At 40.9% G+C, this 16,385-nt stretch overlaps 1 protein-coding gene across 2 annotated transcripts in view; it reads right to left on the minus strand.

Annotated features, from left to right (window-relative positions):
* LOC139480567 (microtubule-associated protein futsch-like) overlaps positions 1-16,385 on the minus strand; it is a 190,378-nt gene that overhangs the window by 123,898 nt on the left and 50,095 nt on the right. For both annotated transcript variants that reach the window (XM_071263709.1, XM_071263708.1), the window contains exon 4: positions 3,221-3,450. In XM_071263709.1, coding sequence (XP_071119810.1) covers positions 3,221-3,450 — 230 coding nt within the window. The remainder of the gene's footprint in view (positions 1-3,220; positions 3,451-16,385) is intronic.

The raw sequence follows: 16,385 nt of genomic DNA on the forward strand, positions 1-16,385 counted from the left end.
TACCAAACGTTAACTATTGATTGTATCAAAAACAGCTAGGATATGTTTATTTCAAACTGACAGAAATCATTATTCAGTGTCAAAAGTTTAAGTGTAGTTATTTGAACAATACCTGCTAATCAATACCTGCATGCCTGTGACCATGACCTTGGTGCTTTAAAACTGGTATAACTAGCTATCAGCTGAAACATATCGCTGAATTTAGAGATGACATTGATGCTGCTTCCACATTTAAAATTAAGACGTTAGTTAATCATTGCTTGCCATATTATCACATTAACCAGGCCAGTTTTTTCAGAAGAGATCATCTGATGAGAAAAGGAAGGGGTTGTGAAAAAATGCATAACATCTTTTGTCACAAGTTCAACATTTACACTCATGGTAATCTACAGTTTAATATCTTGACCTTATATATTAGATCTGCTACTGTAACGTTACATTCCATACAATACTTTATTGCTAACTCAATACGGTGTCTCTTAATTACCTAACATATTGCATATACCTTGCCAGCTGTTAAATGTTTAAATTTTTAAACACTTGATAAACAATTTTATGTACTGAATCTGTCACATAATTCTGGTGCCAGCTGCACCGCATGAAAGGTGTTCCTACAACACAGTCAGTTGCTACAGTAGTTGATCTGTTCCTATGATGCACTCAATTCCTATAATAGTTGATACGTTAACATGTCCCTATGATGCAGTCAGTTCTTACAATACCGTATTCGACGTAATAAGCGCCCCGCTCTAATAAGCGCCCACAGCGATATTTGGTAATATATTGACTAGTGAACAATCCCAATTAGCACCCCTTCGGATTGATCAATGTACACAAGACTTATTTATTCGCGTATAATACGCACTCATGTGTTATATGCACCCTTAATTATAGGCAATTAAATTCTGGAAAAATATATATGTTGTATATAAACATTTCAGGCTGTCAGCATAAACCACGAAATTTATACCTCAACTCTGTTGTTTTTTCACCAGAATAATATTCTAATAAGAGCCCCCTTTTTCTAATTTTGAGAGCGCCCTGGGCGCTTATTACGTCGAATACGGTAGTTGAAATGTTAACATGTCTCTATGATGCAGTCATTTCTTACAAGAGTTGAAATGTTAACATGTCTCTATGATGCAGTCAGTTCTTACAAGAGTTGAAATGTTAACATGTCTCTATGATGCAGTCAGTTCTTACAAGAGTGAAATGTTAACATGTCTCTATGATGCAGTCAGTTCTTACAAGAGTGAAATGTTAACATGTCTCTATGATGCAGTCAGTTCTTACAAGAGTTGAAATGCTAACATGTCTCTATGATGCAGTCAGTTCTTACAAGAGTTGAAATGTTAACATGTCTCTAGTCAGTTCTTACAAGAGTTGAAATGTTAACATGTCTCTATGATGCAGTCAGTTCTTACAAGAGTGAAATGTTAACATGTCTCTATGATGCAGTCAGTTCTTACAAGAGTGAAATGTTAACATGTCTCTATGATGCAGTCAGTTCTTACAAGAGTTGAAATGTTAACATGTCTCTATGATGCAGTCAGTTCTTACAAGAGTTGAAACGTTAACATGTCTCTATGATGCAGTCAGTTCTTACAAGAGTTGAAATGTTAACATGTCTCTATGATGCAGTCAGTTCTTACAAGAGTTGAAATGTTAACATGTCTCTATGATGCAGTCAGTTCTTACAAGAGTTGAAATGTTAACATGTCTCTATGATGCAGTCAGTTCTTACAAGAGTTGAAATGTTAACATGTCTCTAGTCAGTTCTTACAAGAGTTGAAATGTTAACATGTTTCTATGATGCAGTCAGTTCTTACAAGAGTGAAATGTTAACATGTCTCTATGATGCAGTCAGTTCTTACAAGAGTGAAATGTTAACATGTCTCTATGATGCAGTCAGTTCTTACAAGAGTTGAAATGTTAACATGTCTCTATGATGCAGTCAGTTCTTACAAGAGTTGAAATGTTAACATGTCTCTATGATGCAGTCAGTTCTTACAAGAGTTGAAATGTTAACATGTCTCTAGTCAGTTCTTACAAGAGTTGAAATGTTAACATGTTTCTATGATGCAGTCAGTTCTTACAAGAGTGAAATGTTAACATGTCTCTATGATGCAGTCAGTTCTTACAAGAGTGAAATGTTAACATGTCTCTATGATGCAGTCAGTTCTTACAAGAGTTGAAATGTTAACATGTCTCTAGTCAGTTCTTACAAGAGTTGAAATGTTAACATGTTTCTATGATGCAGTCAGTTCTTACAAGAGTGAAATGTTAACATGTCTCTATGATGCAGTCAGTTCTTACAAGAGTGAAATGTTAACATGTCTCTATGATGCAGTCAGTTCTTACAAGAGTGAAATGTTAACATGTCTCTATGATGCAGTCAGTTCTTACAAGAGTGAAATGTTAACATGTCTCTATGATGCAGTCAGTTCTTACAAGAGTTGAAATGTTAACATGTCTCTATGATGCAGTCAGTTCTTACAAGAGTTGAAATGTTAACATGCCTCTATGATGCAGTCAGTTCTTACAAGAGTTGAAATGTTAACATGTCTCTATGATGCAGTCAGTTCTTACAAGAGTTGAAATGTTAACATGCCTCTATGATGCAGTCATTTCTTACAAGAGTTGAAATGTTAACATGTCTCTATGATGCAGTCAGTTCTTACAAGAGTTGAAATGTTAACATGTCTCTAGTCAGTTCTTACAAGAGTTGAAATGTTAACATGCCTCTATGATGCAGTCAGTTCTTACAAGAGTTGAAATGTTAACATGTCTCTATGATGCAGTCAGTTCTTACAAGAGTTGAAATGTTAACATGTCTCTAGTCAGTTCTTACAAGAGTTGAAATGTTAACATGCCTCTGTGATGCAGTCATTTCTTACAAGAGTTGAAATGTTAACCTGTCTCTAGTCAGTTCTTACAAGAGTGAAAAATTAACATGCCTCTATGATGCAGTCAGTTCTTACAAGAGTTAAATGTTAATATGTCCCATTGCAGCAAATAAAGCTGATGAGAGTTGATAATCATTCTGAAAGACCAACTAAAACCATGGTAGGCTGGATATTGGCCGACATTTTCTGAAAACTACTTATTGGTGATTTCCTACACCTGTATGTGTACTGAATAGTACTAAACTAAACTAGGCTGAACCAATATTATCCTGACAAATTTGATCATAAATCTATAGTTTTGTCTTCGGACTCACCTTCAATAAATCCAGAGTTGGTTTTGTCTAAAAGTTTGAATATTTTCTTGTAAGCCTCTCTTTCAGAATCGGCCAGCGGTTCCGACAGCATCTCTGAGGTGGGGGGTGTGAGGTAGCGGGGGAGGGGCAGAGGTAACTTGAGACCCTCCAGGGTCCCGAGGGTGAGGTGCATGGCCAGCACGAACTCATGGACGTTCAGGAGGTTGTCATTACTCACATCAGCGAGGTTCCTGAAACACACGACAAAATGTTAAAGCAGGACTTCTGAAGAGCCTTCTATTGTGTTGAAATGGAAACATGACGTAAAACAAAGGACAAATACAGGGAAATACCCAGAGATGGTATCTCACCCTTGCTGTGATTTGGTAAGAGTCCAACCTTCAACTTTCAACTGTTGTCCTTTGGACTCGTTGTGAGGATTGTCGATCTGAATAATGACCAAGTTCTGACTGGTCCAATACCAATTATTACTTAAACTGCCATGATACTGCTGTAATATCACTGGCTTGCTCCCTCCCTCGCACCCTTGTTTGCTTCGAGACAACTCACTATTCAGCTGCTCCATGAAGTCTGATTTATGTAATGTGTAAGTAGTTTCAGTGTCAGTATATTTGTAGCAATTGTCAGTGGCAGCAGCAAATAATTGAAATACAGTGATCCCTCGCTATTGTGCTCTTCGATAAAGCGCTACCTCGGTTACTACGCGCCATAACGCATGGCTCCCAAATTTATGTACACTTTTAATACTGAGAGTTTTACACAGACATGATTGTATAGTTGTTCGTTGTTCATTTGCACATAACGCTTCTCATTGCATAATCAATCGTTTATCGCTGAATGGAGTTCTAATAATCTGTTTGAAAACATCCACGGCAAGTCACGGAAATACGATTGTTCTACTAGTTAACTTTTCGCGCTATACATCCTTTGATCTTAGAAGCGCATGCATGCAATAAAAGAGAACCACAAGCGAAGTTTATATTCTTAATTAGTGGGCAATCCAATTTGAGGCGACACTGTCAACTAACATGTTGCTGTCACAACACGGCGGTCATTCCTTTTGATTCGGATCAAGTAACCGTATCAAACCAATTAATCTGGCTTGAATGTGTATCTATATTTGTATGAATGTGTATGAATGCGCGTAGCGCTGGTCAAAACTCTCGTTTTCCGTATTTAAAGCAACATGACCAATCAATGCCACTGAAACACTCTGTACTTGTGTAATGAATTGTGATTGGCTCTTCACTCATAGTGTCTATTACTACCATTATCGATCGATATTTTCATGTAAGTAGACTACATTCACATTGAATGTGACAGTTAAGGCTTGTAAATAATAACAAACGGCGAAAACATAATGGATATATATTTTTACACTATGAACGGTAAACAATTTGTATCATTGCAATGTGCAAGACAAGGCGAAGATCGTGAGATTGGCCGAGCGCGCTCCCCCGCCTCAGCCTCGGTTAAACGGCTCATTGTCTATAACACCCACCAATTATTTGGACCCCATAGGTAGAGTTGTAGTGAGGGACCACTGTAGTTGCAAAGCATATTTAGTGCTGTCATGACCAGAGTTGAACCGCAGTCAACAGCAGTAGCAAGTGGAGCTTTCACGAATGTTTTGTATGAGAATTAGTTATCTGCTCTTGTGGTATACATGAACATGGCAGGGTTGATCTTTCTGGAAGTGTCTGGATGGTGCAGTTCCTAGAAGGCTGGCTGTACCTATACAAGAGTGACAAGTGGGCGATTCGAAGCCTTTTCTACCTGACTTGCCAGGTGTGGTTTGGATACCTGTTTGGAAACACTGAATTCCTGCCAGCTTCCAACACTATTCTGGATACAAGAGTGGTGACAAGCCTCTTTAAATATGTTCAACAGTGACAATATTCTGAACATTTGTGAGGGCCTGTTACTTATTGCTGCTGCCACTCTGTGAGTGAGTGAGCATTACAGTTATATCGTGGCGTGTCAGCTTAAAGTGGGAGGAGAACCCGAAGTGATGCAGGTCTTAGATGTTTACCACTTCAATGAAACCTATGAGCACGGGTATGGTGCTGACAAACCTAGAAACATAATCGGGGTGAACCAGGATTCAAACCCACATTCATAGGTTTCTGGCGTGTCCAAGGGAACAACTCTGCACAGCGAATCGCGGCGCCTTAGTCGACTCGACCACCCGTGCCCCCCCAATCATGTGACCCATTGTATTGTCTTTTTGATTGTTAACCTAAAGCTGTGTGCTTAAATATACTAATAGTTTATTGATTATTCATTGAACATGTGTGGTCATTTACTGATTTCACAATTTAGCTCTGTGCAAACTGATAACTGGGTTAAGATCTTCATTCCAAATAGGAAATCACCTCTAACATAGACTTATGACAAAACACCATCATATCACTCGGACTGTCACAACTGTCTTCAAAAAAGTAATATTTAGACAGTTGTTTTGCTGAAATTGTTTGTGCAAAGTCGGCTGGTTTTAACAGTTTTCAGCAATATTTCAGTCACATCACAGCCGTCAGTCCTAATGGAGGAAGCCTGACAGTGTGACCTCTACCATGAAGCCCATGAGCACGGGTATGAAGCTGACAGACCAAGGGTCATCAGGTGTTAATGGCAGCAAGTGACTTCAGAACTAAGGCCTTCAGCAGGTAACCCACAGCACGTTCAGGAGGACACATCTTTGCTACGGATTGTTGACAAATTTGTTTCTACAAAAATATGTCACAAACGATAGAATCTCTCCTGACTACATTCTTGTGCACCGAGGCATCACCCATGCATGTAACATTAAAAACTGGAAGTTGTCCTCATCATCCAATGCTTGTTGTAAGATGTGACATAAATGGATCAGGTGGGCAGGCGTCCGTGTCATCCAACCCAGAAGTTATGGATCATTGCACACAATATCAGCCTCTGGTTAATCAGCCAACACCGGATTGTTTACAATATTTACCAGCCTTCGTGACGCAGCTTGACCATTTCTGTCATAAAACAACATACGCTCACACACTCATTTGCAAAGAAAAATACCTCAGTTTCTGAGAACAAAATCTTCTGTTTGTATCAGATAATGTTTAAAAAGTACAGTTATTCCTTTCTAGAACACCCTAACTTCACTGATATTTTTTCATGAATTTATTCACAATTGTCCTACAAAGAAAAAAAACGTGATGAGATTCAATGTAAGAACTAGAATACAGATAGTTAGTGCAAGAGAATAACCAGTCTATATTATCGATCGAAACAGATACCATTTGGCATAAAGGACAAGATGACCACTGAAAAATCAGTGATGAGGTAAGTATTTGCATAAACAAGTAATTATCCATTACTTTATGCCGCACATCAGTAATACTTTATATATGTGGTCTCATGGCCATTAAGTTATGTTCAGATACCCTATACCACTGCAATGATCAATAATAGTAATAACAATGTGCATACTTCTAATGCAGCAAATCCACACCCTAAAGAGTGCTCAGAGCTCTGCATTATTACCCAGGTGAATGGAGCAATGTGCACATGATTTTCATTTTCAGCTCCCTGGGAAGTATACCTGCCAAGCTGGCTGTGAGCTAGGATAACAGTCATGTTACCATATCATGCTGCCAGGTACCCACTCACTGCTGGGTGAACCGAGACTTGTGCTTCAGTGTGGGGCAGGACTGAAGGCCCCGAAATTCAGGAGTCAAGCTGCTGAACACTGTCACCATCCAACTACTCTCCGACCACATGCCACCTTCATTTCTCTGTCACAGTAACTGATTGGTTGTGCACAACGATATTATCTGATATTAAATATTTATTTCAAATATTTGCTATTCTTTTAAAGCTATACATCACTGAACACATAAACCTCATCACCATAACAGCTATTATTTTTTTTACAATTTAACATGTTTAAGTAAGATATATATATTTTTTATCTCTGATAAACATGATAAAAGCAGGTACTTTGACAAAAAAATTACAGGTAATTACACAAACTACAAGTAACCAATTATGACTGATTTTTTATCCAGTCACCATAATTAAACCAACCATATATTATCAAGATCCATGAAGAAAAACTAACAAATGCTGACAATATACATAGATACCCTCTAACAGGGCCTCCACACACCTACACCAGCCCCAACCATGGTGAAGTATGATTCATCTAATATCAGTGCCCCGAGCTGTTCAGATCAATGTAATTGCATACCAAAGTTGATATGACAGGATAAATTGACCTTAAATATGATTACAATAGAAATTCCTAGTAGTTTCATCTCACAAATGACGTGGTTCAGCTTTGTTCAGCGTCATTCAGCTTATTGAGCATCAAGGGGTATTGTCTGGTTATGCATCATACATAAATGTCCTCTTTGTGTAAAGGTCACCAAGTTCACCACAAACAAGATGAGGATGGTTTGTGTTTCACTATGCAGTCAACTGTTAAGTATTTCAAGCATTTTGTTGACAAGGTAAATCGTATCAATGATCAACATGATTTTGTCATAGAAAACTCCAGTACAATTATACCATTTCATTCTTAATTTTTCTAAACTTCCAATCAATGTTCCTATGTTTATTTTGCGCCATGCATGAAACTTCTTGTTTTATATCATGTTATCTTTTTTCCATTAGACTGAGGTATATTCTTTATATCAAAAATGTCTTTCACAAAAACAAACAAATACAACGTAAATAACAATATCTTCTCTTGTCCTAACGATAACTTCTGAAAAACAGTTATTAATTACAAATATTGTTGCCATGGTTACAATGATATCAACAGTGCAACTCTTTCATGATATGCACGGCAATGTGCATACAGGCATACCGTTATGGCTTCACTTATTGTGGGCTGTTGTCACTGCCTTTACAGGGCGGTTGGGTAGCCTTGTGGTTAAAGCATTCGCTCATCATGCGGAAGACCCGGGTTCGATTCCTGACATGGGTACAATGTGTGAAGCCTATTTCTGGTGTCTCCCAATCTCATTAAAATCAGATCTTAGTTTTCGCTACTGCTAAACAAAGATCTGAGGACATCCCATTACGGGTCACGTTAGAATGACCTTTCCGAATTTCGACCAACCAATGAAATGACTGACAAGTAATCAACATCGAGCTTTACGACACTAGTTTCAAACTGGCGACTACGCTTCGAAACATATTTTGACGTATTCTCTATTAAAAAAAAATAAAAACTGGTAAGAAGAACATTCTGGAATGGCTTATAGGTGGCCTAGATTGTATGGATATAATCATAAAACCCGTAACTGTCATTCAGAATACCCTGTGTTAAATATTTCGTTGTTGCGTGATAAGAAAACACATTCTGACTGTCACTTTCATGATCTGGTAAGCGATGCTCTGATTGGTTGGATGACAGGTCGTTCAGACGTGACCCTTAATGGGATGTCCTCAGATCTTTGTTTAGCATAGCGAGAACTAAGATCTGATTTTAATGAGATTGGGTGTCCCCTGCTGTGACATTGCTGGAATATTGCTAAAAGCGGCGTAAAACAATACTCACTCACTCACTGACTGCCTTTACATGGGGTTAGTGCATATCAATCACTGGATTGTCTGGTAGGGACTTGATTATTTTCAGACTGCCATCACACAGCTGTAATATTGCTGAGTGCAGCATTAAACAACAAACAAAACAAACAATCAACATCACAATGAGTGAGTGAGTTGGGTTTAATGCCGCTTTTAACAGTATTCCAGTTATTTGTCAGCTTAATGTGGGAGGAAAGCCTGAAGTGATGCAGGTCTCGGACGTTTACCACTTCGGTGAAACCCACGCACACGGTTATGGTGCTGACGAACCTAGAAACATAATTGGGGCAAACCCGGATTCGAACCCACAATCATAGGATTCTGGCGTACATAAGGGACACAACTCTGCACAGCGAATTGTGGCCCCCCGTGCCCCCCAACATCACAATGAGAAATGAACCAAAATCAGCTCACTTCATATTAAGTCAAACTTATCAAAGAGCAAAAACTAAGAATATTTACCAATTGTCTAAATAAAACAGAAATTAACAGAGAAGGATTATATTAGACCAGGAATAATATCCAAACATGAAAACCTGCAATAGTATATTAAACATGTCTCTAAACACTACATGCAACCTGCAACACTGATCCAATTGAACCCCGTACATTGCGCTATGTACGTCCTTATGAAATCCCAGTGTTAAGTGGACATACTGTCTGTGACATGGATCAGCTATGGACGATAACCTCGCTTCATGCTGTAAGACTCACTCTGACATTACACTTGTCACATAGAAATTGTTCACATGTCTACACTGGATAACCTCACTCGTCTGACATTCATGTTCATAAATAATGCCAAACGTGTCCTCTGGAGACCAACATTGAAGATGATGAAACATTCAAATCTGGTACAACTTTCTGTTGATGAGACATTGGGCATTCTTTTGACACTCACAAAAAGTTAAACTTCCAGCAGATAACAGATGTCATTTGTGAAGCTTTGTTATCATCTTAAATGGGTGTGTATTTGTAATAGAATGTCATGGGTGTTCATTCATTGCTCAGATCACAGCAGGATATTAACTTGAAGCATTCTCAAGCATGACAAAGCTGATAGTAAGATGTTATTACAATTGACTTTCTTTTTTGCTGGATATACAGTGACAAACTGTAGGGTGATGGGTGCATGGATGGATCAGTGACAGGCTGTACGGAGATGGATGAGTGACAGACTGTAGGGAGATGGGTGAGTGACAAACTGTAGGGAGATGGATCAGTGACAGACTGTAAGGTGATGGGTGAGTGACAGACTGTAGGGAGATGGATCAGTGACAGGCTGTAGGGAGATGGATCAGTGACAGGCTGTAGGGTGATGGGTGAGTGACAAACTGTAGGGAGATGGATCAGTGACAGACTGTAGGGAGATGGATCAGTGACAGACTGTAGGGTGATGGGTGAGTGACAAACTGTAGGGAGATGGATCAGTGACAGACTGTAGGGTGATGGGTGAGTGACAGGCTGTAGGGAGATGGATCAGTGACAGGCTGTAGGGAGATGGATCAGTGACAGGCTGTAGGGTGATGGGTGAGTGACAAACTGTAGGGAGATGGATCAGTGACAGACTGTAGGGAGATGGATCAGTGACAGACTGTAGGGTGATGGGTGAGTGACAAACTGTAGGGAGATGGATCAGTGACAGCCTGTAGGGAGATTGATCAGTGACAGACTGTAGGGAGATGGGTGAGTGACAAACTGTAGGGAGGTGGATCAGTGACAGACTGTAGGGAGATGGATCAGTGACAGACTGTGGGGAGATGGGTGAGTGACAAACTGTAGGGAGATGGATCAGTGACAGCCTGTAGGGAGATTGATCAGTGACAGACTGTAGGGAGATGGGTGAGTGACAAACTGTAGGGAGGTGGATCAGTGACAGACTGTAGGGAGATGGATCAGTGACAGACTGTGGGGAGATGGGTGAGTGACAAACTGTAGGGTGATGGATCAGTGACAGGCTGTAGGGAGATGGATCAGTGACAAACTGTAGGGAGATGGATCAGTGACAAACTGTAGGGAGATGGATCAGTGACAGACTGTAGGGAGATGGATCAGTGACAGACTGTAGGGTGATGGATCAGTGACAGGCTGTAGGGTGATGGGTGAGTGACAAACTGTAGGGAGATGGATCAGTGACAAACTGTAGGGAGATGGATCAGTGACAGACTGTAGGGAGATGGATCAGTGACAGACTGTAGGGAGATGGATCAGTGACAAACTGTAGGGAGATGGGTGAGTGACAAACTGTAGGGAGATGGATGAGTGACAGACTGTAGGGAGATGGATCAGTGACAGACTGTAGGGAGATGGATCAGTGACAGGCTGTAGGGAGATGGATCAGTGACAGGCTGTAGGGAGATGGATCAGTGACAGGCTGTAGGGTGATGGATCAGTGACAGGCTGTAGGGAGATGGATCAGTGACAGACTGTAGGGAGATGGATCAGTGACAGACTGTAGGGAGATGGATCAGTGACAGACTGTAGGGAGATGGATCAGTGACAGGCTGTAGGGAGATGGATGAGTGACAGACTAGGGAGATTGATCAGTGACAGACTGTAGGGAGATGGATCAGTGACAGACTGTAGGGTGATGGATCAGTGACAGACTGTAGGGAGATGGATCAGTGACAGACTGTAGGGAGATGGATCAGTGACAGACTGTAGGGAGATGGGTGAGTGACAGGCTGTAGGGAGATGGATCAGTGACAGACTGTAGGGAGATGGATCAGTGACAGACTGTAGGGAGATGGATCAGTGACAGGCTGTAGGGAGATGGATCAGTGACAGACTGTAGGGAGATGGATCAGTGACAGACTGTAGGGTGATGGGTGAGTGACAAACTGTAGGGAGATGGATCAGTGACAGACTGTAGGGAGATGGATCAGTGACAGACTGTAGGGAGATGGGTGAGTGACAAACTGTAGGGAGATGGATCAGTGACAGACTGTAGGGAGATGGGTGAGTGACAGACTGTAGGGAGATGGGTGAGTGACAGACTGTGGGGAGATGGGTGAGTGACAAACTGTAGGGAGATGGATCAGTGACAGACTGTAGGGAGATGGGTGAGTGACAAACTGTAGGGAGATGGATCAGTGACAGACTGTAGGGAGATGGATCAGTGACAAACTGTAGGGAGATGGGTGAGTGACAGACTGTAGGGAGATGGATCAGTGACAGACTGTGGGGAGATGGGTGAGTGACAAACTGTAGGGTGATGGATCAGTGACAGGCTGTAGGGAGATGGATCAGTGACAAACTGTAGGGAGATGGATCAGTGACAAACTGTAGGGAGATGGATCAGTGACAAACTGTAGGGAGATGGATCAGTGACAGACTGTAGGGTGATGGATCAGTGACAGGCTGTAGGGTGATGGATCAGTGACAGACTGTAGGGAGATGGATCAGTGACAGACTGTAGGGAGATGGATCAGTGACAGACTGTAGGGAGATGGATCAGTGACAGGCTGTAGGGAGATGGATCAGTGACAGACTGTAGGGTGATGGATCAGTGACAGGCTGTAGGGTGATGGATCAGTGACAGACTGTAGGGAGATGGATCAGTGACAGACTGTAGGGAGATGGATCAGTGACAGACTGTAGGGAGATGGATCAGTGACAGGCTGTAGGGAGATGGATCAGTGAGAGACTGTAGGGAGATGGATTAGTGACAAACTGTAGGGAGATGGATCAGTGACAGACTGTAGGGAGATGGATCAGTGACAGACTGTAGGGTGATGGGTGAGTGACAAACTGTAGGGAGATGGGTGAGTGACAAACTGTAGGGAGATGGATGAGTGACAGGCTGTAGGGAGATGGATCAGTGACAGACTGTAGGGAGATGGATGAGTGACAGGCTGTAGGGTGATGGATCAGTGACAGGCTGTAGGGAGATGGATCAGTGACAAACTGTAGGGAGATGGATCAGTGACAGGCTGTAGGGAGATGGATGAGTGACAGGCTGTAGGGAGATGGATCAGTGACAGACTAGGGAGATGGATCAGTGACAGACTGTAGGGAGATGGATCAGTGACAGGCTGTAGGGAGATGGATCAGTGACAGGCTGTAGGGAGATGGATCAGTGACAGGCTGTAGGGTGATGGATCAGTGACAGGCTGTAGGGAGATGGATCAGTGACAGACTGTAGGGAGATGGATCAGTGACAGACTGTAGGGAGATGGATCAGTGACAGACTGTAGGGAGATGGATCAGTGACAGGCTGTAGGGAGATGGATGAGTGACAGACTAGGGAGATGGATCAGTGACAGACTGTAGGGAGATAGATCAGTGACAGACTGTAGGGAGATGGATCAGTGACAGACTGTAGGGAGATGGATCAGTGACAGGCTGTAGGGAGATGGATGAGTGACAGACTAGGGAGATGGATCAGTGACAGACTGTAGGGAGATGGATCAGTGACAGACTGTAGGGAGATGGGTGAGTGACAGGCTGTAGGGAGATGGATCAGTGACAGGCTGTAGGGAGATGGATCAGTGACAGACTGTAGGGAGATGGATGAGTTACAGACTGTAGGGAGATGGGTGAGTTACAGACTGTAGGGAGATGGGTGAGTGACAGGCTGTAGGGAGATGGATCAGTGACAGACTGTAGGGAGATGGGTGAGTGACAGACTGTAGGGAGATGGGTGAGTGACAGGCTGTAGGGAGATGGATCAGTGACAGACTGTAGGGAGATGGGTGAGTTACAGACTGTAGGGAGATGGGTGAGTTACAGACTGTAGGGAGATGGGTGAGTGACAGGCTGTAGGGAGATGGATCAGTGACAGACTGTAGGGAGATGGGTGAGTGACAGACTGTAGGGAGATATATATCAGGTCTTCTTGATGACCCTATCATCAAGCATGAGGCACAGGGTATGAATGTGGCCATGCTGTGTAACTGGTCTGCTTGGAGCTACATCACTATCAAGGGGAGCCACTACTTCACTCATTATGAATATATGTGTATTCATGGATGGTACGATGGTGTCAGTCATCTGATGCCCAAGGACAAATTCACACATAAGTAGAGAGGAAATGTTTCCGAATGTCTGTTTTATATTATCTTAGAAACACTCAGAATTGTTGTGTATACCATTTGTTTTATATCTAGCGGAGGGATTTTGGAATTTTGTAGCAAGATTAGATATTTTTTCAGCCTCAGATTCAGCTGCAAAACCAGATAATTTCTTATTAAAAACTATGAGCTTGAACTTGTTTTTCAGAAACACACCTTGCAACAATGTAACTTTTGTGGCAGGCAATTTTTTAGAGGTATGACACATAATTATTCTTTTCAAGTCTTTTCTGGGACAATATATTTCTTACACAAAATCCCATCTCCCTCCTCCCATCCCCTGGATTGGATATCTGGTCTCTATAGACAACATTTGAAGCAACTTCTCCTGAATATTTGTCAATTCTTGCAAAGAACATGCAATAACAGGGACATTTGCTTGGTTGTGTTAATTTATTTTCAATTTTCAAGAACAGTTTCCTGGTTCAACTTTCATATAAAGGTTGGTAAGTGAAAACATTCCATGTCAATTACTTTTGACTTTGAATATATTTTACAATTTTATGTTTGTAAAACAAATTGTTCAGACTTATCTGTTCTGCATTAACTGTGGATGAGTGTGATTCATGTAAAGTATGAATGTCTGGTAGCACTGTGTATATGGCATACTTCATCAAACACAGAGACGTCAATACATGTCAAGGTTTTCCTTGTAAGTGTTTGAGCAAATACTTTCAACTATAGGTACTTTGGGACTATGAAATAATATAATGTGGGGTGTTTTGTACTAAAGCAGATGGGGTGAAAATCTACTAATTTATTATGGCCTCAGACATATTATTCATGTCAAGATGCCCTCAAGAATTGCTTTCCAACATTCACATGTCTGTTCTGGTGCATACAGGTATAAAGCCTAAGGATATTATATTTACTATGTTACAGCAGTTAAGTAAATCACCTTTATGTGGTGTGTGTTTGAATTGTAATATTTCAGGTAATACAATATATTTACACTATCGACGTCGACAGGATCTACTTACAAATGTTTACATTGAATATACATTGCAATGATAAATATTTTACATATTATTCAAATGGAATATAACAAGAACTATCTATACACCTCCTGTATAGGATGTATTTCAAACTGAAATATCATAAGGCTTGTAAACAGAGGAAATATCACTACTAGAATGACAAATCCTGTAGAGTTATATACACCCTTCTTGAAAAGCTAAAATATAATCACTGAAATCTCTCAAAACTGAGAACTTAGGAGTAATCAGATATCTACATGGGTGATCAATTTCAAAGCTTGTCATACATTTCATGAAATGTGTCTATCGGTTCTTCCATTATCTCTAGCCATCCAAATGTCCGTTCTTTGTGAGTCTCTCAAAGCAAGTGTTGATCCGGTGACAGATATTTGTATATCTCTCAGCCCCATACAATGACAGTGGCTGTTGAAACCTATTGCACAAACTGAATAGGCTGTGATAATGACGATGTACAGGTGTCGGTAATATACAAGCTGTCATGTCAGTTTCTAGTGTGGGAAAGTTTTCTGCCACTTTAGCATCTTTCCCACCCCTACTTACATTCATCGTTTATTCACCCTAAACGAGGATGGATGTATAGGCCTTAGGGTGTGTTTTACTTACTTAGGGGCATAAAAAGGAATGAAACGTGCTTAACAAAACTGTATGAACGGCCACTATCATGGAAAATCATCCCTTTAAAAATGTTCACAAATATGACTTGAAAGGTTTCATAACTTTTTCAAAAACAGTTTTTCAAATGGAATTTTTTTTCATAATATCATTAGCTTTATGTTTTATATTAAATTTTCCAATTGCAATGACTCATTTAGTCTCCATATTTCTCCAGTACACAGATGTGTGAACCAGGTCAATATTGCTGACTATAGCATAATTAGAGAATAAGGGAGTAGGATCAATGCTCACATCATCAGTCACTGGTCTGCCTGCTATAAGGACATATTTCCTCTAATTAATGTCCACGGGTTTATTTGTGCACTCGATCCATGAAGATCCGGGGTGGAATTGATCTTCAGCAACCCATGTTAGCCGTAAATGGCGACTATGCTTGTTGTAAGAAGCGACTAATGGGATCGGGTAGTCAGGCTTGCTGACTTGGTTTGATGCATGTCATCCCTCCAATTCGTGAATTGATACCATGCTGTCAATCACTATATTCTGATTGTCTGGTCCAGACTCAATTATTTACAGACCACCGTCATATACCTGGAATATTGTTGTGTGCATTAAACAACAAACAAACTTTACGCTCTCCTCAATCCCATCATACATTAGTGACCTTTACAAGAGGCATTTGTGTCAAGGCAAGACCATCCCACTTCTCTATCGCTTTCTGTATCACATGTTTCATGGCATCAATAGTTTCATGAATTCTCCTGGCATATATTACACACATGGTGCTTCCTCCAACCATCTCTAACAAACAAGTGGCATATATTTGACATGTGTCATGAATCTGAGATCCATCATGTCTCTTAGGAAACCACGCAACGGAAGCCCTTTTGATCATGTCATGTCAGCGATACC

The sequence above is a fragment of the Haliotis cracherodii genome, unplaced genomic scaffold (assembly GCF_022045235.1).
Source record: "Haliotis cracherodii isolate W230 unplaced genomic scaffold, xgHalCrac1.p SCAF_4, whole genome shotgun sequence".
Lineage (NCBI taxonomy): Eukaryota > Metazoa > Mollusca > Gastropoda > Lepetellida > Haliotidae > Haliotis > Haliotis cracherodii.